Genomic DNA, 24,774 nt, shown 5'->3' with positions numbered 1-24,774 from the left:
AAAACATTTTTTTCTAATCCATACAAATTTAAAAGGCTACAAATCACAATATGTTTATCTAGGCTACTTTTTAAATGATTACCACCTGTGCTATGATATGATATCTGTGTATAGGTGTGTGTGTTTGTGTATATGAGTGTGTGTATGTGTGTGTGAATAGGTGAGTATGTGTACATCTGCGTGTTTGTATGTGTTCACATTGCACTTTTCGGCTTTTTTTGCACTTCTAGTTAGACGCTAACTGCATTGTGTGTGTGTGTGTGTGTGTGTGTGTGCATGTGTGTGTGTGCGTGCGTGCGTGCTCGTGCGTGCTCGTGTGTATATACTTACACGATGTGTCCACACAGGGGAAGTGCTATTAAATAATGAGAAGAGCGAGACAGCACTTCCTCTTGGCGACAGCCTGCCTTCTGTCCATCACAGTGAGCCGTGGGGCCAGTGGAGAGCCATGGCCCTGAGCCTGCCGAGCAGGGAGCAGTGTGAGAACTGGGACCCGACCGAGGTGGCCAGCTTCCTGAGCCAGGTTAGTGGACAAAGACTCGCCTCTGGCAGTCCTCACTGGTTCATGTTTATTAATGTTTACATGGTATTAAGGGGTCATCTGGGCAGTGATACAAACAGCACCTAAGTAAGAGGTTAGCGTGCTTTCATCAATAGGAGTTGTGTTAGTCTGTGTCAGTGTGCTGGCATAGACAGCTTTGGTGTTTGATTCCACAGTATGTGTCACGCTCTCCCATATGCACTGTAACTGTGATTTTATCAGTCAGTCTTACTGTTAAGGCAGCAGTGTGGTTACATGTGTGTTCTGCTGCCTACAGAATGGGATGTGGGAATGTGCCTCTACTGTGAGCAGAATGAACATGGATGGAAGCTGGTTTCTGGTATGTACCCTTTTAATGCCAAGCTTCCTGGGTGATTTCAACAGGCAGATCAACAGCTGATTTAAAACCAATTCATCATGTACTTGATGTTTTGGCTATTATAACCATAAACACGGGCGCAATTCTGTCAGATATTTTGTTGATTTTTACGATCAAAACCAGCTCATGGGGATTTCACTTCCTTAGATCTACTCTGAGACAGGTTTGTCTAACCAACAAATGCAGTCCTGGCATGTCTGGTTTCAACAAACCTTTGCCTCTATCTTCCAACAAATATTTTGTTTACAGATGTTTAACAGTGATCACAGTATAAGGAAACTAATCCCAAGTGAGAGTTGATTCTGAAAGGGAACTTCTCACAGATGTGTAACAAGAGAAGTAAGGATGAGATGACGTACAGTGAGGGAAGTTGCACCATTCACCATTCACCATAACCATAGTTTTGTGCTGCACTCAAGCATTCTTTTGATTCAGTTAAGAGTATTTATGCTCTCCATTCATCTGCCATACATGCTCTAGCAAGCACAGTTGTCAACTTGGGTCTTTCAACATGTTCATTGGTTAATCCAGTGGCTGTTATCATGGTTTCATGGGGTTGAGGCCATGGTGATGCAGTGGTTTGCATTGTTGCTTTCAGTCTGCTCATGTTCAGTTCCTGAACACCGCCAATCTTCTTTTTGAAGTCATTTAGGAAAGAAAAACATAAAACTAAATACTCCTTGTTACTCCCAATAACCTTTACCTTTCATTAGAGAAAATGTGGTCCGATAATTATTATTTTGTTTCACTATTAAAATAACTGTTTTTTGCATTACTTTTTTATTATTACCTGAAACTTGAGTGATAGGACATCAGATTTCCTGTTGGTTTGCTGCAGGTCTAATATATCTGTTCAGAAAGTGTACCAAAACAGTTTTAGGTTAGAGGCCCTAAGGTCTCAGATGTGTATTACAATGTGTCATAAGGGATGTGCTTATCTCACTTGCTCAGTGTGCACAGTGCAGATAGGAACCAAAACACGTTAAAACATATTTGTTTTTTGTTTGTTTTTGGGGTTTTTTCTAATCCATACAAATTTAAAAGGCTACAGATCATAATATGTGTATCTAGGCTACCTTTTAATGATTACCACATGTGCTATGATATGATATCTGTGTGTATAGGTGTGTGTGTCTGTGTGTAAGTGAATAGGTGAATGTGCACATCAGCGTGTTTGTATGTGTTCACATTGAACCTTTCTGCTTTTTTTGCAGATAAATACTATTTTGTTTCACTGGAGAGCTAATTAGTTTTCACAGGTGAAATTATTGTCTGAATGGTGTGATTTGGTGATAATATCAATATCTAAATCACACAAGTCTATTGTCTCATCAGCCTGCTTGGCTAGGTTTCAACAAGTTGTTACTACACAATGCATCTTCCTCATTTCAAACATTTGATTGAAAACCATACCTATTTCAATACTAGTGAAGGGCTGTTAGCTAGTGCTGTGCTTCGAATGGATCCAAATTTTATGTGCACTTTCGAGGGATATTTTTATTGATGACTTCTGCATTTAATTTCATTTATTATTTCATATGGGGCTTTTTGGAGGGGAATAAGTCTTACAGAGACTGACCTGAGGTCAATTGATTGAACTGATGAATATTTTAAACATGGGCTTTGATGGTCCACCAAGTTGCTCTGATCTAAAATATGCACAGGCCTATTGACAGCATCAGTCAGGTAATGGACCCCTAGCTTCAGATTTTTCTTGTCAAATTTGATTTTTTTTGGCTCCATACACATGGAATTCCAAGTAGCTTCTGCAAATGTCAAAACATCACAGAATTGAGTGTGTTAGTGAATAACTCACGAACTGTGGCAAATCACCCAGAGGGGCTAGGCAGTGCCTGAATTGCCATATGGAGTACTGAGGGCCTGAATATTGGTAGCAACATGTGCACAATGACTGTGAAGATGTGTGTGTGTGTGTATGTGTATGTGTGTGTGAGTGTGTGTATGTGTGTGTTTGTGTGTGTGTGTGTGTGTGTGTGTGTTTTGTGTGTGTATGTGTGTGTGTGTTTGTGTGTGTGTGTGTGTGTGTGTGTGTGTGTGTGTGTGTGTGTGTGTGTGCTCATCTCACCCCACAAAAGTCATCTTGTGTGGGAGACGAGGCCAGCATATTTATTTGTGGTTTGATGCATTAAACCATCTGGCCTCTAGTGGGTAGCACTGGCATAAAGAACATGTGGACAATAATATACGCAGGACGACAAAGCATCGGGATTTAGACATTGCTTGAACATGGACATTCAAGGTTTAATCAGTTACAGTATATGGCGTCAGTACTGGTGAGCTGAGGAGAGCTAACTGAAGGTGCAGTGTCTGTGGGCGGACTATCGAAGTAAAGTGTGACCCCAACATCTCACATGTTATTTGGTTTGTTTGTTTGTTTTTTGGTTTGTTTGGTTGTTTGTTTGTTTGTTTTTTGGTTCGCTTGTTTGTTTTGAGGGGCCAGGAGTAAAGGTGATGCTTTGGCTGCAGGGACGAGGATCATATTTTATTTTGTGCATGGTTTTTTTCTTTCTTCTTCGTTTCCTAAAATGGCAACTGCTGATCGCTTGGCTTGATTGAACTGCAGTCCCACGATCCACACAAACAACAAACAAAGAATGAGAGAGATGGTAAAGACAAAAAGTGCCTTTTTAAACTTATCACGGAGCCTGGGGTGTCTATGACAGATAGATGGATTGAGACAGAGAGAGAGGGTAGGGTAAAGAGCGAAAGGGTGAGAGAGACTTTTCATTATGCAGGAATGGTTGTCTGGCTGTGGACTGCCCGTCTCCCTGACCATTGGTAAGCCCAGCTATAAATAATTCAGTCTAGACAGAATGGAAGGCTTTATATTTTATTCAGTGTCAAAAGGCTAAGCAGATGTTTTCATTTTTAACCTGCTTCTTTTCTTGAGGTGTGTGTGTGTGTGTGTGTGTGTGTGTGTGAGAGAGAGTGAGTGTATGTGTGTGTGTGTGAGAGAGAGAGAGAGAGAGAGAGAGAGAGAAAGAGAGAAAGAAAGAGAGTTGAACATTACCGCTGTAAAGTAAACAGACCATTTCCCTCATCTGTCTCATTCCTGGAAAACACCAACTGAGCCAATAGACCATTCGACTCCTGCCGAATACGTTTTTGCTACTATAGAATAGCCCATCAGTGAAATAGCTCTGATATCCACCAGCCTACTGAGAACTATTTGTCACAGCTTTAACTTTCAGCATGATGAAAGTCATTGTAACCACTCATTTGGAGAAAGAAAGGGAACTCTGTAAGTAAAGAACAAGAGAAAGGCAGAGAGACAGGACCTTTGGTGGCTTCGCTTAATAAATTATACATTTAGAGAATGCATAATTGATTGGGATTTGCAGCATATTTTATGCTAATCATCTCACAGTAATCCCTTGTTCCAGAAATGAGGCTGACTCACTCTTTCCATCAAAGAAACCATAAAATGATTTTATTAACATTCATGAAGAGGTGACTGATATGAAGCAATATAGAATCCATCATTTTAGTTATGCCCGCGGTTATGTAAGGTGCTTGAACAGGATATGCGGCTGTAATATAACAAAGTGATACGTTTCACATACCCCACATTTACCCCATGTTAAATGTGGCAAGAGGAGGTTACCCATTAGGAGGATGTAAAACTTAAGTGTTGGCATACCACTGCTTGGAAGGTGGAGCCATCTTGTGGTGAAATCATTTAATTGTTACTTGTGGAGAGAATCACTGGATCACTGATAATAATAGCATTGACTGCTGCTCAGGTCATGTCAATTTAAATGGGGTCCAATTTCACATTTGAAAACGATTTCAGGAAAATCATATGTTCTTACAAGGGGAAATTGTTGTTGGGATCACAATTCACATGCACAAATGATTTCAAAATGTGCAACACAGGGCTTAAAATTCATTTTTCAAAATGGGGGGGAATTCCCCCCTTAGGTTATTCATGTAGGGGGGATTTACACAATTTGGGGGAGGGGGGTCGATTCTGATACCAAGTCAAGAATTGCGATTTCAATACTTGATACTTTTTTTTAAAAAGTGTTTGATTTTGGGGCCCCCACCACCCTGACGTCATCAGTAATATATACTGTAGTGGGATCATTCACAACAGTGGACATCCTAGATTCTGCTTGACTCTCTCCACACACACAAACACACACTGAAAATGATAGCTTATGTGATGTGTTTCTATCATATATTTTTGAATTCATATAGAGTGTATTTATTTAATAATGCATTTTTTTAAAGTATAGCATTTTACTAGTAATTACTAGTAGCTAAACATATTTAGTAATTTGAATGCCTCATATTGACGTTTAACCTATAACACTTAGGCATATCTTTAATGTGGTGTGTAGGTCCAATTGAGTGCACATTGCTGATGAGTAGGTGTAATTGAGTGCCTGTCACTTTAAGAAAATACGTGAGAGTAATTCTATGGAGTAATTAGCCCCCCTTCAACCTGACGGTTTTAGGCTATAGTCGCTAGTGAATAAAAGTTGTGCATAGTGCGGTATGTGTATGCAAATCATTATGTTTTCTATGTCATTAGATACAATAAATGTTCAAAAAACTAACATGTCGAAGACAATCTTTCTGGGATCAAGTGTTGACGTGACCTGAGCTAGCAGGATAGTTACCAAGGAGCTCTTTCCAGATGTAAAAGTTTGCCATGGTAGCGTAGCCTATTTGCGTAAGCGCAAAGTGGTTCTCTCTCTCTCTCTCTCTCCGTGTGTGTGCGTCTGCATGAGGCTATGTTCAATTCAACTCGGTAGTTGATCAGTCCGGTCAATAGCACCGCATTCACGCCACTTAATGATTAGGCTATATTAACGTCATCAGACAGGCTGTAAAAGTGTATGCGGGAATTTCTCGCATTATGATGGCTAGAGTTGCGGGACTTGAACAAATTATGCGCAATACCCGCAATCCCGCAGTGAAATTTAAGCCCTGCAACATCCAGCATTGTCTTTAAAAAGGGCAAATGACAATGAAAATTAATGACAAGGAACATTTCTTGTCTTTTTTTTTTGTGACAGCTAAATCAGCAGCTTATTGAGATATCACCTGTTGCCTATTTCTTACTGAAATATTACTTCAATTGGACAAGAGGGGGAATATTTCTCAGCTGCAGAATTCCAAATTTAAGTTCACTGTAACCTCTCAAAATACAGTTTTTCTTCTTACCTCGTCTTATTTCTCTTAAGGGACCCTTAGGAGAAATTAGACGAGATAAGGAGAGAAACTGTATTTTGAGATTGCTTTGAGACTGAAAGCGAGATTGCATTTCAAATGTTGCTTTCCTATATGAAATCATATAAATAGAGTTTCTCTCAGACTGCCATATAACCTATTTTGATTCACTGACTGGTTGTGAAAATGTCTATGAACAGATAAGATGTTGCAACTTCCTCTTAAGCAAAATTAAGTAGGCCTAGGATGTAATGTGAGAAAATGAATGTGAAAATTAAGAGAAGCAGTTGGTGGGAGCCAGGCTAGTGGGTTCATGCCAGATTTCATTTTAAGGCAAAATAATATATATATAAGGTATAATGTGCTGTAGTTAACCTTTTACTCAGAAGACAGATGGGACATCCGCTTCAGGTACTTTTGCTCTCTTTTATGTTGTATCTGTGTTTTACTTTTGGAAATAAACAGTTATTGATGTTTTAAGCTTTTCTTTCTGTTTTCACAGAATATCACAGACATTGATCTCAGCAGATTTAGTCCTATACACAGACCGTAAGTCACTCATTCCCCCACATGTCGTGACTCTCTGATGTGATTATCTTCATGACATATCATAAATGTCTGACTCAATCAAAGTACAAATATAAAATTAGGTCTGACCAATGTATCTGACCACACAGTGACTCAGGTTATCTTGGGCCCCTTATACTTCCCTTTGAGCTAAAGCAAACAATTGTGCAGTTACACCAAACAACACCCATAACAAGATTATGTAAATTGACATTGTTGCATTGGCCATGCACATTTATGAATGAATTCTAGAGCAAGTGGAAGAGTAACAAGATTAGATATGTTAAGCAATGCAACCACAGCAATACAATTTAGTTTAAAGGTGCCATATGTAATATCCGGCAAAAAATCAATTCATACTCCACATTCCATGAAAGATGGGGGCAGTATTCCTCCAGAAAGTGAGTTGGTCTACGAGTAACAACCGAGACACGTGTATTGCAGTTTGGCTGGCGGTTATGTTGCCCGCATACCGCCTCCCATGGCCGAAACTGGTATTATGACACCTGTCGGGCTGTGGCTAGTAATTTAGCATGCTAATTCAGGTTGATATCTCTGCAGCACTATACCTTGTCATTTTTTTAATGACATCATCGCCATTATTTCTTCTCATTCTTTTGATGCGTGTAGCTCATTTTTTGGATATTTTTACCTCAATTCTTACACATGGCACCTTTAAAAAAAAAAAAAAAAAAAAGTAAAAAAAGGTTTAAAGCTGAAGTAACAACTGGGTTCCACCTTGGACATGAGTCAAATATCAAGCTATGTAAAAAAGTGTGAAAGGAGGAAATGATAGAATGAATGAAAGAGCAAGAGAAATGCACTACATCTTCAAATAGCAGGATGAGGATGCAATACGGTATAATACTTCATTCCATCACGCTGTTTTGATGAAAATGTTTAGGGATGTCATTATTGTTCATTGTCACTTATATGATAGTGCTGGTAGAGGCCTACACCAAATTAGATTTGTATAATGAATAAAGGCACACCCTTTTACTAAATGCTGCTATAATTAAACAACCACACCAGAGGGGAGAGGAAAGTAACGGTCCTTCCACATGTTCATGTGTTTAAAAGGTCGGCCTAGTCATAGGTCCTCATGTGGCAGTGGCACAATGCGGCCCATTAACAAACCCATGATCTAGTGACACATAGCCTAATACTGAAGCTATGGAGGAAAACTCATCAAGGCTGTCTTACAACCCACTCAGACAACAACCAATTTTCTGTGAAGAAAATACGAATCTATACCGATTAGTTTAGCAGATTTTCTGACTTTCAATAAACTACAGCAGGCTACATTGCTATGCACATTTAGACTATTGACCTTGGTGTTAACATCTCGTTGAACTAGCATAATAACTATCAACTATTAGGAATACATAAGCACCATTTCTTTTCCTTACTTATTGTCAAACATTGTTACGTGCGTAATAATGGCTTGTGTCCTATTCAGTAAGCTGTGGGAGTATTGCCAGTTTTTTCTCAAGCCACCACAATTATGTTGACAATACAGCCGACTTCTGCGCAGTTTTTATTTATTTATTTTTAATCGGAGGCTAGCCTATAGTTTGCTGAAAGAAAGAATGAAAGAAAAACGGAACAAAAACGGTTTCGCTCTCTTACCATGTTGTTGGTGCACATAGCCGACTGTGACAATTCAAAACAGTTTTTTTTTTCTATCAGTGACATATTCTGTCGATGACCAATCGCGTAAGCGCCGACTGTCTATTCCGTAATACTGGCGCATGAGCTAAAACAGCACGATATGTTCAGACAATCAGTGGAGGACAGACGTTCACTCATGAGACCCACATTTTTGACAGAGAATGGATAAACTGAACAAGATAGCAGCTCCCGCCAATGAAAAGCTACGGTAGGAGTTTGTGAAACGTCTTTAAAAACTTGGACTCCCTGTTTGATTTAGTGTAAACTTTTTCCTAACTTTATCTATTTATCTATCTATCCTATGGTATGTTTGTTTGTGTGTGTGTGTGTGTGTGTGCGCGCACGCATTAGAATAAAATGTTTGAATGAAATGGACTGAGTGAAATTGTGTTTGAATGATTTTCAGGCAACTACAGAAGATGGTTCAGGACATCAAAAAGAATGATGACAGCATCCTCAACAGACTGAAAAGGCAAGCTCTACCAGTCCCATGTCATGTCAAAAACTATTACCTTATCAGAAATTTGTTTCATTTGTTTATTATTACTAAGTCAGTTGTTTTCCGGGACAGATTTCCATGAGCCTTGTCAGCAACCAATGTTGGAGACTTTCTTTAAGGTTTCATGGTTTGCAAGAGAGCTCCTTTTGCCATGCAGGGCTGGAGGTTTTTTTTTCTGTTTTGATGGTAGTGAAGTCTATTGTTAATTGTAGACTGTTTCACAGAAAGAGACACACTAACCCGCTCTGGAGGGATCAGGCTTTGAACTGTTTTGGGTCTTATTCCTCTTTTTCAGAATGGAAAGACAGAATGTAGAATACCACACAGACACCGCTATACAATGGGTGGACTAGTTGTCTCTGAAAATAGACAGAGCAGGAGGGAAACATCTGCAGACTTACGGTCTCACTTCCACTTCTGCCTCCGACAGGAGCGATGAGACCTGTACTTACTGTTGGACTGGCCTCGCCATGTCATTATGCCTGCATGAGATCTCGCATTGCGTTTGACAATTTGTGCACAGAAAGGACATAACAGGTTCTTTCATTGTGTTATCTTAGTCACACCTTTACAAAGTTATACATTGAGGATGAGAAATGACACCTGATGGGAAGTAATAAGATGTTGGTAGTAAGGTGAGGAACCAAAATACAATCAAGTAGAATTGATAAGAAAAAAACCTGAAACAGGACCGATAAGAAAAAACTTTTTTTTGAAAAAGAAGGGAATCCAAGGCACTTTTCGTATCCAAAAATGTATAAAAAGCCTTTATTTTACATGACTATGTCACATTTAAAAACATAAACTGGGCAGCAACCCACACATAGCGGCACAGATAGTATTGTATTGTACGCGTGGGTTGCTGCCCAGTTTTTTTTTTATTTGGTTCTGTCCATCAATTCCTAAACACAATAACCTCTTTGTAATAGCAAATAAATAGCAGGTAAAGAAGTTTGTCACCTATTTTGACATTCTTCAAAACAATAAGACCTACTAGTTATTTTGAGTCGCTGCTCTAGATATATTTGTATGTATTATTAAGGCCTTAGTGTTTTAATGCGTCTGTGGATCAATACTTGTAGATATGTATTCACTTTTTGTATGTTCAGTTGAGGCTTACAACATAGACTAACCTACTCTTGGAATAAAGAATAACAACAACATATTTATATTTTATCTAAACATTTTATTTTCAAAATTGATCCAATTTGAACAATACCCAACCCTAGTTATGAAACTGTTGCTATTCTCAATTCAATATCTCAATTCAGCAAGATTATGCAATACCAGCAATGCCAAGCAACATTTTGGAAGACTTTTGAGTCTACACTGGTCAATTTCATACTGGCCAGTGTGGACTCAAGTCTGTCTGTCTAGCCGACACAGAGCAGCTGATGGATGTGTTATTAAAATTGTTATCATCAATAAAAGACAGGAACACATGAGACAGTCCTGAAGAGTTAGGAGAGGACAGGCAGAGGGGCCTGTGGCCTACTGGTTAGCGCTTCGGACTAGCGCTGGAGGGTTGCCGGTTCGAACCCCGACCAGTAGGAAGTGGCTGAAGTGCCCTTGAGCAAGACACCTAACCCCTCACTGCTCCCCGAGCGCCGCTGTTGTAGCAGGCAGCTCACTGCATCAGGATTAGTGTGTGCTTCACCTCACTGTGTGCTGAGTGTGTTTCATTAATTCACGGATTGGGATAAATGCAGAGACCAAATTTCCCTCACGGGATCCAAAGAGTATATATACTTACAGTATACTTATACTTGCCAGGACCGATAAGAATGCTGGGAAAGAAGACGAGAGTGGAAGGGTGAGCCAAATAACAGGTCCTGATGAATGCTCTACAAATAGGCAAGGAATTAATGAGTTAGGCCTATTTAGGTGTGTTGAAATGTTTTCATTGCGTGCTATGCGCACACAATTTCCCCTATAAGAAATTTTACTCCAAGCTCAAATAAAACACACACACACTAAATTAGTAGTATTACTCATTAAAATAATCACTTGTTACAAACTGGAAAATGGTATGCTAAATGGTTAAAAAGAGAAAAAGGAAGTGAGGAGGTGAGATGATCAAGCAATATTCAAACCAAAACAATTGCATCCTAGACTAAACTATGAAAAAAAGAAATCCAAGGCACTCTTCAAAATGATTTAAAAAGCCTTTATTTTACTGGCTATTTCATAATAGAACATTTAAAAGACATAAGGAGAAGCAACCCGCAGACAGCCTTCTTCAGGGTGTGCTTCCCAAACAAACAATTTCCCCTTTTGTGTGCAAATTGCACAACCAAGTTTTCGAATATTTGCTACTTTGACCACAATATCTGGACTTATTCTATACCAATTTATGTTCATATGATTATGGTTGTAATTTGTTCAGCTCTCAATGGCATAAGATACAATGGCAAAATTGTATTATTAGACATTGTTGTTTAAAAGAAAACATATAAACATATCACCCTATGTGTTCATGAATTTGTACAGATAATAAAATGGCAGGAAATTATTTCACCCACCATGCACATTTGTTTCCCCCCAATGTTGACTCATGGCTCCGACCTTGTTTTGACCCCTGGTTTCTGTTGTCCATAACTGCCTACAATATGTTACTATTTGCCTACTATTTCACAGACATCATAATGTTTCTATGGGCCTACTCTTCTTTAACAATCATGTTGGAGCAAGAGATTTGAATGATAAGTCTGGTTGTTCCCCCACAAAACTACAGGTTTCAGAATGAGCAAGCAGCTCTCATTCGCAAAACTGGAAGAAGTACATTGGACCGGTATGAGCAGAGTGTTTTGTTTTTTTTTGTTTTTGTTTTTTTGGACCAAAGTTTTTTACATTACATTACATTACATTTGGCTGACACTTTTTTAACCAAAGCGACTAACAACATGGTAAACAGTAAGTTTTAGAACAATTCTCACAATTTTAGGACAGTTTAAAAAACATTAGAGTACAGTAAGAATAAGTGCGTCGGTGAGTGCTGTTTTTAACAGTTACTTGTCAGTTTAAAACGGCTGGTGAGTGCTAGGATCAGTAAGACTTGCTGTAAGTGTTGCTATGAGAGTAGATGTTCTCTAAAGAGCTGGGTCTTCAGGAGTTTTTTGAAAGTGGAGAAGGATGTCCCTGCCCTTGTAGGAACTGGCAGTGTGTTCCACCAACGAGGAACAACAGATGAGAAAAGTTTGGATTGGCTTGAGCGCATCGGTGGTAGAGCTAGACGTCGTTAGTCAGAGGAGGGATGGCGGTCTGGAGGTAGTGTAAGTCTGTATGAGGGCATTCAAGTAGGTGGGAGCAGAACCGAGACTACTTTGTAGGCAAGCGTTAGAGACTTGAATTTGATGCGGGCCATAGGTAGCCAGTGTAGCTGGATGAGCAGCGGGGTAACATGTGCCCTTTTGGGTTGGTTGTAGACCAGGCGGCGCCGCCCGCGTTCTGGATCATCTGAAGTGGTTTCACTGCGCAGGCTGGGAGACCTGTCAGGAGGGGCATTGCAGTAGTCGAGTCGTGAGATGACTATTGCCTGAACCAGAAGTTGGGTAGCATCTTGAGTCAAGTAAGTCCTGATTTTCCGTGATGTTGTAGAGTGCGAAACGGCATGACCGGGCTTACTGAGGCAACATGATCTGAGAAGTTTAGTTGGTTGTCGAGAACAACTCCTAGATTTCTTGCAGTCCTGGTCGATTGAAACAGACAGGGAGTCAAATTTGATGTTGATGTCGTGGTGTATGGTAGGTTTAGCTGGGATGACCAGCAGTTCAGTCTTTGAGAGGTTCAGCTGGAGGTGGTGTGCCTTCATCCATGTAGCTATGCCTGAAAGGCAATCTGAGATCCGTGCTGAAACCAGGGGGTCGCCAGGTGGAAAGGACAGATAGAGCTGTGTGTCGCCTGCATAGCAGTGGTATGGAGAAGCCGCGGCGAACGGATAATCTGTCCCAAGGAGGTGGTGTAGATAGCAAAGAGGAGGGGGGCCCAGCACTGAGCCCTGGGGACCCCTGTGGTGAGATGGTGAGGTGCAGATAGCTGACCAAGCCATGATAACGCTTAAACGAAGTCCCTGTGAGGTAGGATTCAAACCAGGAGAGAGCAGAACCGGAGATTCCCATGTCAGCGAGTATAGAGAGAAGGATACGGTGATTAACCGTGTCAAAGGCAACCGATAAGTCAAGCAGAATGAGTACTGATGACCGAAAGGTCGCCCTGGCTTCTTTTAAGGCTTCTGTTACAGACAGCAGAGCCGTTTCGGTAGAGTGGCCGCTTTTGAACCCAGACTGATTTGGATCCAGAAGGTTGTTCTGTGAAAGGAAGTCAGAGACCTGTTTGGAGACTGCTCGCTCAATGCCTTTGGATAGGAAAGGCAGTAGTGAGACAGGGCGGTAGTTCTCGACTTGAGCAGGGTTGAGAGAAGCTTTCTTAAGTAACGGTGTTACCCGGCCATTTTGAATGCTGTTGAAAATGTGCCGGAGGTTAGCGAGGCATTGATCACATGTGTGATAGCTGGAGCGATGGTCGGGCTGATGGACTGAAGTAGGCTCAGTAGGTATAGGGTCCAGCGAGCATGTGGTAGGACGGCTGCATGTCAGGAGTCTGGACACTTCACTCTCGGAGAGAGGCGTGAATGCCGAAAAAGATGTTCCAGCAGTCCCTAGAGGTTGTAGGAGTCGCGGTATCTGAGTCAGATCGTTGAGTGGGCATGTAGAGAATTGACTGCTGATTGCCGCCACTTTGTTTTTGAAAAAATGAGGCGAGGGTATCTGCAGTAAGGCTGGATGGAGGAGGAGGCAGCTGAGGGTTGAGTAGCGATTTGAAGGTTAAGAAAAGTTTTCGAAAGTGTCTGTAGCTGTTGATTTTGTCATTGTAGAAAGCAGTCTTAGCAGCAGTGATGCTGGCTGAGAAGGAGGTCAGGAGTGTCTGGTAGTTTTGAGGTCGCCAGCTAGTTTGGATTTGTGCCATTTCCTCTCCAGCGGCTCTGAGTTTGGTGCGCTCTTGTCGGAGGGTATCATTTAGCCATGGATGAGAATGTTTGGATCGAGCTGGCCTTGTGGTAAGAGGGCACAGCTCGCCTAGACACGCAGGTCAGTGTGGAGCAGAGCGAGTCAGTGGCCTCATTAACCTCCAGAGAGGAGAAGGTGTTGAGTGGAGGTAGACCGGAGGCAACCACAGAGGAGAAGTGCATTGGAGACAGGTTCCGGATGTTGCGGCAGAACGTGACCATCGGCTGAGGAGCCGGAGGCTGTTCTGTCAGGCTGACGTTGAACTGGATGAAGAAGTGGTCAGAAAGATGGAGAGGCGTCACCATGAGGGTGTCTGTGCTGCATTTCCGAGTGAAGATCAAGTCAAGCTCTTTGCCAGCTTTGTGAGTCGGGTGGGCTTTGAACCAGTTCGAGGTCAAAGGAGGGACCAGGGCCAAAAAGTCCGCTGAGCCTGGGGCATCTAAGTGGATGTTCATATCACCGAGAACAAGAAGCGGACAGTCATGCTCAGGGATGGAGGATAGCAGAGTGTCAAGTTCGCCAATAAAGTCGCCTAGTTGGCCTGGAGGGCGGTAGATGACCAGCACGTAGAGTTTTGCTGGGGCGATCACTGTGATGGCATGGAATTCGAATGAGACATATTTGTTTGAAGGCAGTAGCGGGTGAATTTCCATTTGTTGGAGATCAGCAGGCCCGTCCCCGCCTCCTTGTCCAGATAGGCGAGGGGTGTGGGATAGTGTAAGGTTAGTGGAGAGTGCAGCCGGGGTGGCAGTGTTCTCTGGTTTGATCCAAGTCTCAGTGAGAGCAAGGAGTTCCAATGAAAGGTGGTTGGCATAGCCAGCTATGAAGTCTGTTTTGTTGACTGCGGATTGACAGTTCCACAAGCCCATGGAGAAGGAGGTTTCTGTCGGTGAGGGCCGTTTAAGTTCCTGGAGGTTAAGGCGATTTCTGCCCCTTTTGGCATGATGCCGTTTTCTGCAATGGCCGGTGATAACAGATATGGTGGAACGGCACATTTTACCGTTGTCGGTGCCTGTGCTCGGTGAACTTGCACAGGTAAACTTGCTTGTCTTGACCGCGTCCGTCTTAAACGAAACGAGGGCTGCCGCTTATGCTGACGCTTCAGCAGCCGCCACTATTGTTATGCTGATAGGAATTGCATGCAGTTGTCCTCGTGTCTCACTAATGATGAATCAGCGTAGACCGCCCTCTGACGTTCGCACAGCTTAGATTGTTCAAAAGGGTGTTAATTACTGTCAACTGAAAGTCCGCTCGCTCACACCGACCAAAACTCACAGTTTCAAGTAGCCTCCTCCCTCAGCTGTTCCCAAACGCCCAGAGTCCAATTCTAAACACTTGGAGAGGATTGGCCAGTAGTAGCCTATGTGTTCTTGCTTTCTCTCTCCCAACTCACTGCAGTTTGTTGTGCTTGTTTTACTCTTCATCAGCTAGTGTGTTGTACAGTGCCGCCACACTAATAAAGTTTCAGTAGTGCTTTTTTCAGACTAACCAGACGTTGTGTATGTCACTAATTATATCTCTCCCGAGTACATGCATTCATGCTGGCTAACGTTGTTGTGTAACAAGAGTAGATGCTTGCATGTTTGCTTCACTACAGTGTAACTCATGTCAAGGCCTGTTTTTAGAGATGCACTAACCTCAAAAGAGGACGCAAAGTACTTGCCTGTCTTGTGTATGCATGAGCATGAGCTTGAATAACCACAAACCTGTTATACATGTTTTGTGCACAAGTTGTTGTGTCTCAAGATATCTGTCTCAAGAAAGATTTTATCCCATAATGTTGTAACAGGCATTTTTGCTATTTATTCATTGTGCCTGATATGATAATGGGTCAGTTCTTTGTTTTGTTCATGAAATCAAAGTGTGGATGTCTTTGTTGCAGGATGAAAAACAAGGCACCTCCTCGATTACCTGACCGAGACTACAGAGGTATGACAAAAGCAATGTTTAATGTAATGCAGGCAGTTACAGCAGAAATTGACACAGGTTTATAAGGGAAGGGTTCCTGACCAAGGATGATATTATGGAGGTCTGATGAAGTGTTATTGTTTAATAATTATATTGATAGGGAGTGTGTGACACTTCTCTACCTGCCTCTCTGAGTGATTTACCAGTAGCTAGCATCTCGCCAGTTAGTCCTTGGTGTGCGTTACACCTACCTTGAATATTATGGAGGTAGACCATCTTGGGACTCCCTCGCTTTCCTATAATTTTCCTGTTTCCTTTTGCTTATTACAGGATAAAGTTGAAAGATGTGTGTCTCAAAGACAGGTTGTGCTGTGACAGTCATAACAAAGAGATCGTTTTCAAAATGATGGTCTGACACTGACCAATTGCTCTTTGTTGTCTTTGTACAGAGGACAATGGAGACGGGAAGATCAGTTCCGGATCAGACTTTGTAAGTGCACATGGCTTTTTAAGTTGTGAAACAGCATTTTACAGTGTGGTACTCTTCAATACTCTAATGTCTCAGGAGCTCAATTTCACCCTGTGAAATGATTAGTTTGCAATACATTGGAAACATACGGAACCTTCTAGATATTTAAGGCAGAAAAACACTCTACTTTAAAATGAAGCCATCTAATAGTGAAATAATAAATGCTGATTTAACATTCTAGGACAGTGACACATATGAGGACCCACAGGCTGAGAATGATGACAGCTACGAGCCACCACCATGTGAGAGAGTTTTCAACCCCACCTCCTCCATGTCTGTACACAGAGAGGAGTACGCAGGTATGTTAAGTCCTGCACGTGCACCACATTTGATGTGCGATTAAGACTAAACACTGACTTTAGACAAAGTTCTATATATATATACTAAATAGATATAGACTAAGCCATAGTCCTTGTGTGTCCTCAATGGGCCCTATCTTTACGGTCTGAAACACATGGTCTGAAGTGTATGGTTTAAGCACATTTAGGGCATGTCTAGTCTAGTATCTTGACAGCGTGAAATGTTTGCTAGATGCTAGGTGCATTGTTGAAATGGGTTGTTATGTTTCTTAATTAGTCATGGCTGTGTTTTGGGCGTAACATCCATTAAACCAATGAGAGTGACATCTATCATTCCCATTAAGAGTAAGGAGAGCAACATTAAACAGTTTGTTGGTATTTTGACGACGAGTGAGCGCGTCTCTGCAGAAGGAATCTGTGAATCCGTGTATGCAAAACCAGGATTACTAAAATGTGTGTTTGACTAGCAGAGTATAGCTTACATGCATCTACACCTGCCTATTATTTGAACTCAGAGGCACTGCGGTGAAGTTAGTTTCAGGTTGGATATTCAACAGATATTCAGTATATTCATTGTGGCTGGTTTCACCCAGTCGAATATCCAACCTGAAATGAACTGCACTGCGGTCTCATAGGCAACGACAAAACAAGGTCTTACACTTTTTACACTTTTTACTTTTTACTATTTACTTTCACTATTGACTGACAAGGGGATACAATCGAAAGCATAACCTGAAAAAAAGTAACACTTACCCCAATAATATTCGAATGACTGAATAAAAATCCTGAGCACATCCACGCAGACCAGTCATGTTGCCTGAGACTCGTTGCTGTCTCACCAATTGTTACATTTCGCCTTTTACACACGCCTTTCACTTTAGACCAGGTTTTTCTTGGTCAGTGGCATTATCATTTTTAGTGACCTTAAAATAGCCATTTTTGCACTATGCACCTGACCACACCTATTTTTTTCATTGACACACCCGTGGGTGCACTGTTCATTTCACAACTTTTGAACTCGAGCATTTGGCAGTAAAATCATTACTTCGGTGGAAGTGGAAGATAAGAAGAAGATTTGCGTCACGCTTGGCACCATGACGCACCGGATGTAAGATGGGGCCCAATGACTTAAATGTCATGAAAAATGGAAACTGTTGTCTAATGTGACATTCTACACATTCATTTCCACTTATTTACATACATATTCTGAGAACACCTCCCACGGTGATGCCTGGTGCTCTCTGCATGATGGGAACATTTTGAACCCATGCTGCTTTGGTACAAAATATAGTGTTTGGTCCTTGAGGGATTTGCAACTCACGTACATGTGGCCCTTATAAGTCAAACCAGGTGAAGCATGAAGACCACCATCTTGTCTGTGTGAAAAGGTTCTTGCAACTTTAGTCATTCTTCTACTTCCTGTTTCTTTTACCTTCCACTTCTCTTTTCCAGACAGGTGTTCCAGGCGGCCGAGCCCAGCTCCTCGCATTGCTCAGCGACAGTCGCGACCCCGACCCCCTATTCTACCCACCAGGACCCAGTCAGAAGAGGAGGATGAGGTAAGCCCGGAGGATTGTTTTTAGTTCTCATTAGCTAAATCAGCTATCGGTTGCTGTAGTTTGCCAGCGTGTGAAGATTTTCACATTATAATTGTGTTGACAAGTATCAGGAGCCACTTCCCAAAACCTGACTGTCTGATTGAATGTGCCGTTCCTATAATATTTGTTTGTACATAAAATATTCATGTTGATTCAAATGGTTTTAGGGAATCAATAGTAGTGTGTTAAACTGTGCTATATTTTGCTCCCAAGTGCATGTTTTGCAAAGCTGTATTATCTATTTGGCATACAGTGAACATCTTCACTCAGTGGATTTCAAATTGTGATGGTAGGTAGCTGGTATTCATAGACATACAGAAAACAGTACCTCGTAATTTCTCAAGTTTGATACAGTAAGTTCATATAATACATTTCTAAGTAGCCACTTACAACAATTGTGTATCAACTTGGATTTAAATGATCAATATGCCTTTTTACCAAGTATATTGACCATAATGATCCTTCTCTCAAAAAATCTAAGCATTTAATCTGATATGACTTTTCATCATAATAGTGAACTAATATTGTCATTAAGTAGTTAGTTAATATGTTCTATTATCGTTAGCAGAATTTGAACCCATATTATGTTGTTTTATAATTCACAATCTCACTTCTCTGCAGGATTATGTTGAGCCAGAAGCAGCCACTGATGATGACTACATTGAGCCGTCAGGAAATTCTCTGCGTAAGTCAGGCGCTGATGACAAAACAAACATCAGAGGCCATACATTTGGAATTTAAGCATGCTATAGAATAATCTCCTAATCGTTTTTTAACACTGTGGTTGTGTTGTGTTGACGTTGGTTGTATAGACCCTCCTGTGAACAGAGTTATGAAGCCAATGAGGCCCCATTGTGTAGCACCACCAGGTACATTTACAGATGGGTCCAAATGCATACTGTGTGTGGGATGCAGATCTGTGTCTTTTGTCTTGCATACTGTATATCCAACTGGAATGTTTCAGTTGTCAGAGTGGTAATACACAGACATAATGTTTTATTCATAGATGTATATGAGGTTCCGGACACAAATGTAAGTACTATAATTTATTATTTTTTATATGTCTTTCTGTTACCAACTTCTCTAAAATGACATAACAGTTTCAGTAATCTTGAACAGTTAGGAGCAAAAAGTACACTTAAATGGAAACATTATTCAGTCACTGTAACTGTCTTAGTTATTGTAATGTCTTACTTTCCAAATATTCCAAATATAAGTTTATTACAACTGAATTGTGTCCATCTCTCAACAGGATGGTGTCTCAATGTCAAGGTTAGTGTCACCATATCTCATTTGCAACCCTGTTTCCAAAAACATTGAGGCACATATGTTGCTGGCCTCATATTCAAAATGAGCTTTTTTTCCATAAAATAGCAATTTTCAACCTTTTGTTCTTTTTGGAAATAAATATGAGTGTGCAGGTCATCACATTCTCTTTTCATTTACATTGAGCACAGTGTCACAACAATTTGAAAATGGGGTTGTATTTACACATTGTTTCGTTTAAAAAAGGCATACATGCCATACCATGAATTCATTGATTCATTCACTCATTCTTTTACCATAAAAAAAACGAATCAGTTTTTGTCTCATAGAAACTACTGGCCTATGACTGTACTGTCAATGTGTTCTCATCGTGACACAGTTATGGTCAGTCCTCATGACCCATCAGCCACCCACCGTGTCAACTTCTGCTTTTCCCACCCACGTCAGCATTTTACAATAAAACCCCCCCCCCGTGAATATTTCATCACTCACTATGGGTTTTCTTCCACAGGTCCAGATCTCAACTTCAGCCTCCCTCACAGAGGAGACCCCCCAGACCCAGCCCACGGTACTGCACTCCTTCAGTCTTAAAGCAACACCAATGATTATTTTGTACCTTAAAATAATGTTTCCAAAATCGTTTCAGTGGTTTATCAACTCGATGCAGGGTGATCGGCACTTTTGAATTCACTTTGCGACCCTCTATCGGCTATAACCGCACAATGCAAGTTTGCCAGATTGGGTAGCGGATCTGTAGTTTGATGGAATGAGACATAAGAAACTAGAAATTTGATTTGCTTCTGCTGTTTCAATACATTATACTTTCATAAAATCATGCAACATACTGTACTCTACCTTGTCTGTGGACATTGTTATTTCCAAAGCCGGAGCTGGATAAACAAATAGCATGCGTACAACAGAGGAAAAGTGCTTTGGTGGTGGGCCAAGAACAAACCTGACCCATATGTTCAAGAGAAACTCCGGTCTAACAACAACCTAGGTCTTATGTTTGGATGATAATGAGTGTAACTTTTGGGACCAAAACGACACAGTTGAGTAACACCGGAATATTGCAACTGAATAAGATATAGCATAGTCTTTGGCAGCTTTGCTATGTCAAAGTAAATCACTCTTTTAAGCCATGAAATAGGCTCCAAAAGTCATTACACGTCTATGCCTTGATGGAGAGGGCTGAACTGTTGCATTGAACAGTCAAAATGAATCAGTATTTTCATGTTGTGCACCAGAGCATGTTTTCCTGTGAGATTGAAGATTTTAAACAGACAGTGCAAGCCAACATTCTGATGTTTCTGTGGCTTTTGTCATCCCAGACTGCATAAGCGGAAGCCAGCACCTCCGCCCAAGCCAGTAAGTATATTCTCTGACACACTCATGCTTCCATTGGTATGATTAAAATGATGATAAACAGCCTGTAATTCCTGTGGGTGCATATGGTCTCTCTCTCTCTGGTGTGTGTGTGTGTGTGTGTGTGTGTGTGTGTGTGTGTGTGTGTGTGTGTGTGTGTGTGCTCTTGATGTGTGTGTTCTAGATTTGACCAAAAAGCTACAAAATAAATGACATTTCTGTATCTACATTATGCACCTCAGTCCTTTGTGTTTTAACTGAAGAGAAAGAATTACAGTCATTCTTTTTGTGCTTAGGCATCTTTAGTACCCTGTTTCCTGTTTCCCAACAGGAACCTGTTGATGCTGATGATGATGATGAAGAATATGAGATCTGCGATGGAGTTGAAAGTCTGAATTTCTCTTTATTCATTAATAGCTATGCAGTATCTAACATTTTTTCTATTCAGTATCTAACCGTTTTTATTTGAATGCCACTGAATGTCATTTTATTTTGTTATACACAGAGTGGTCTGTTCTTTATATTTTCAAAATTCTGTACATTTTACAATCATTATAAGGAGTTGGAAACCTAGTCATTTATTTATCAGCTTTCATCTCATGCATGATATAACAAGATAAACCCTTCACCTCTCATCACAGCATCTGTCTCACATGTTATTTTAGAAATGAGTGTAAAGACAGAAAAACTTGCTCCTACACCTCCCATGCCTCTTCCAAAAACGTATGTATTCACAATGAAGTAGAAAGTAAACACCACCATGGCAGAGTCTCTTTCTTTCAGTTTCAGAGTGCTAACTTTATATTTATTTTTCCAGGAGGAAAAATCTACTGGCAAAACCGGTATGCATTTTTATGCATATTTTTTTGTCTGTTTTTATTATTGATTTATGTAGTATGAGTAGTATTTTTTGTTGTGGATTCCTGTATTATGTTCCTTTTTTAATGTTCCAGAAACCACCAAGCATTCCAGGCACCAGAGACCATGAAGGTATCAGCTAATATTTATTACTGCTATTATAAGTGCAGTATAGTTGCCAATTCCACCTTCAAACATTTGGTAGGAATTAACCAAAACATTTGCCTTTATTTAAGACAGATCATTAACTTAAATACACGTATATTCTATTCTGAAGTTTTTAGTGGAAACATGCTAAGAACCAACTACATGAACACTATATTTGTTTTTTGACTGTTTAGATTTCCCTGATTTGCCAACAAAATTAATTCACCATCCACAAGCAAATCTACACTCAAATGCCCAAGTGCTACAGAACTGAAACTGAAATACATACCTAAAACATCCTCACTCTCTTCACTCATGTATTTACCCTATTATATGATGCAATAATCCAAGGTCTTTTTTGACGTCTCTGTTCTAGCCTCACTCCATGGACGGCCAAGTCCACCAGAACCCCAGTCACGGTCTCCACGCAGGGATTTCCACCTGGCCAGGTAAGGCCAGCATCAAGACACAGAAGTATTGCATCTCTGTGGAGCCTTGTTTCCTCTTTCATATCTAAAGTCCCCTATTCTACTTTCTCCCACAGGTTTTCTGTACCTCAGGGTGAGAAAGAAACTTTCACTATTTCTCTACCTAACACTATATCAGGAAAAAAATCACATAACGTTATCCAGAGTGTTGCTTTTATTATGCTATCAGTATGGTCACAGAGATAAATAATTTTATTTTGTGATGTAGCCTACTGTACATTTTTGTGAACTTTTAAAAATACTTTTCTTTAAAACACCCAGCAGCAACAGAGAATGAAAGTAGAGAATCAGAGGAGGTAAGATCACTAATCCTCACCTTTAACAGTGATTACAGACACATTTACAGACAATTACACAATTACAGACAAATTACAGTCAGTAATGAGTAGTTTTATGATGCAATTGGCTTTGTTAAACAAAAGGCATCCCTCCTTTATCAGGCCATTTTCATTTGATAGTCGTATATACTTGGAACTGATGATCACAACTTTGACGTTGGCATGATGCTATTTTTAAATTGAAAGTTGGCACCATTGTTGCCATTGTATTTACAGCTAGAGCTGACATTGAGTTTGACCTAGGCCTACTGAGGAAACAGCTATAACTCCCCTGCCATGCTATAGCTTCTAAACATACCTGTCAGGTCAGCAGTTGGCTTCTCAGAATAGACACAGATACGTGGTGGACAGAAGTCTTAAAACAAACACTTCATGTATTGCTTTGTTTGATAATAAAACCAGTCAATTCAAAGAAGAAAAAAAAACACTTCTGTTATTTCAAATAACCACACAACTTCTGCTTTTCAGAAAGCCGGTGTTCTCAAGAAACCCTGGTATACTACCACGTGTGACCGTAAGATGGCTGAAAAAGCGTTGTTGCGTGCAAACAGGGCAAGTCTGACCTGTATAATTCAATGAATACATATCCATTTTGTCAGGAAACTTTTGGACATATTTTAACGACACTAGGATTCTTCACATAACTCCTTATTACCATAATTACATCCTTTGAGCATGGTGATGAATGCCAACCAAAATGATTTAGCTTAACCGGTAATTATATTGGGAAATAGTTTGGATGGCACATATTCAATTAGCATGCACAAGATGTGGTTGAAATTTGTTCAGAATGCCTGTCTGACAGTTTTATCATTTCAGGACGGAGCATACCTGGTGAGAAAGAGCTCGGGGCATGACACACAACAGCCTTTCACCCTGGTGGTGTTCTACAACGGTCACGTCTACAACATCCCCATCCGCTTCCTCCCCACCTCACAGCAGTATGCCCTGGGCAGGGAGAAGATGGGAGAGGAGGTAGGGTGGACACCAGCAGTCTTGTTCTTTTCTTTGCATTATTTTAACTTAAAAAGATATAATGTCATGCATAACTCTTCTTTAAAGGTGCCATGTGTAATGTCCGGCAAAAAATAAATTCATACTCCACATTCCATAAAAGATGGGGGCAGTATACCTCCAGAAAGTGAGTTGGTCTACCCTAGAGTAACAACCGAGACACGTGTATTGCAGTTTGGCTGGCGGTTATGTTGCCCGCATACCGCCTCCCATGGCCGAAACTGGTATTATGACAACTGTCGGGCTGTGGCTAGTAATTTAGCATGCTAATTCAGGTTATTATCTCTGCAGCACTATACCTTGTCATTTTTTTAATTACATCATCGCCCTTATTTTTTTCTCATTCTTTTGATGCGTGTAGCTCATTTTTTGGATATTTTTACCTCAATTCTTACACATGGCACCTTTAAGTAAATTATATACATTAGCCTGTTTATAAATAACTAGTTTTTCCTCCCTGTTATCACTGACTCCCACACTGTGGGAGTGCTGTGATTAAAAGCTCAGTGCCACGGTGTCTATCTGGCCCTTAAGCCTGAATTGGCACCGTCTTAAGGTGTGATTAGTAATAAGAAGTGACTAGGGTACCAATAGTGCTGCACACGCAGTATCACTTCATCAGTTCTCCCATTTCTGTTTCCCCTGAAGCATTTCAGCTCCGTCTCGCACATCATTGAGAACCATCAGCGCAACCCTCTGGTTTTGATTGACAGCCAGAGCAACACCAAAGACTCCACCAAGCTGCTGCATCCCATCCAGGTCTGAGAGTCCTGATGTGGGGCTTCAGCAGAGGCCGGAAGCAATATGGCTCTGGACGTCAGGTCTTAACTCCGAAAAGGCCAATGTACAGATGAACTGTGTCTGAAACTGACCAAAACTTTACTCAGTGTATACGCAGACCATGACTTGACTCGGAAGTATGGATATACAGTATGTAGGGATGTTTTAATGTACCGTGGATGTAGTAATACCAGGGATGACATGTTTAAACAGAGCACATGTACATTCCGTTGGACTGTTAACATTGCTATTATGTTCTATAAATTCAATTGGAGTTTTCACCCTGGGCTCTCTAATTTATAACGTTTTCATTTATATACTC

The 24,774-nt window shown here is 40.8% G+C and overlaps 1 protein-coding gene across 6 annotated transcripts; it reads left to right on the top strand.

The window, feature by feature from the left end:
- The first annotated feature begins 410 nt into the window (after window positions 1-410).
- On the top strand, window positions 411-24,733 carry blnk (B cell linker). Of its 6 annotated transcripts, none has more exons than XM_048269950.1 (25): window positions 411-523; window positions 819-881; window positions 6,622-6,668; window positions 8,764-8,829; window positions 11,591-11,647; window positions 15,745-15,791; window positions 16,220-16,260; window positions 16,481-16,598; window positions 18,051-18,157; window positions 18,818-18,881; window positions 19,009-19,065; window positions 19,203-19,228; window positions 19,449-19,468; window positions 19,974-20,030; window positions 20,794-20,830; window positions 21,159-21,216; window positions 21,493-21,550; window positions 21,645-21,669; window positions 21,781-21,817; window positions 22,209-22,281; window positions 22,377-22,393; window positions 22,585-22,616; window positions 23,127-23,210; window positions 23,478-23,633; window positions 24,321-24,733. In XM_048269950.1, exons 1-25 carry the CDS (start codon window positions 449-451, stop codon window positions 24,435-24,437), a joined length of 1,539 nt encoding a protein of 512 aa, XP_048125907.1. In that variant the 5' UTR covers window positions 411-448; the 3' UTR covers window positions 24,438-24,733. The 6 variants fall into 6 exon arrangements, with proteins under 6 accessions (XP_048125907.1, XP_048125906.1, XP_048125908.1 ...); XM_048269949.1 differs by having other exon boundaries at window positions 22,582-22,616; XM_048269951.1 differs by lacking the exon at window positions 11,591-11,647 and having other exon boundaries at window positions 22,582-22,616.
- The last annotated feature ends 41 nt before the right edge of the window (window positions 24,734-24,774 follow it).

This window comes from Alosa alosa, chromosome 18, assembly GCF_017589495.1.
Source record: "Alosa alosa isolate M-15738 ecotype Scorff River chromosome 18, AALO_Geno_1.1, whole genome shotgun sequence".
Taxonomy (NCBI): Eukaryota; Metazoa; Chordata; class Actinopteri; order Clupeiformes; family Clupeidae; genus Alosa; species Alosa alosa.
The sequence above is the reverse complement of the archived record's forward strand: the minus strand, read 5'-3'. Positions and strand labels throughout refer to the sequence as shown.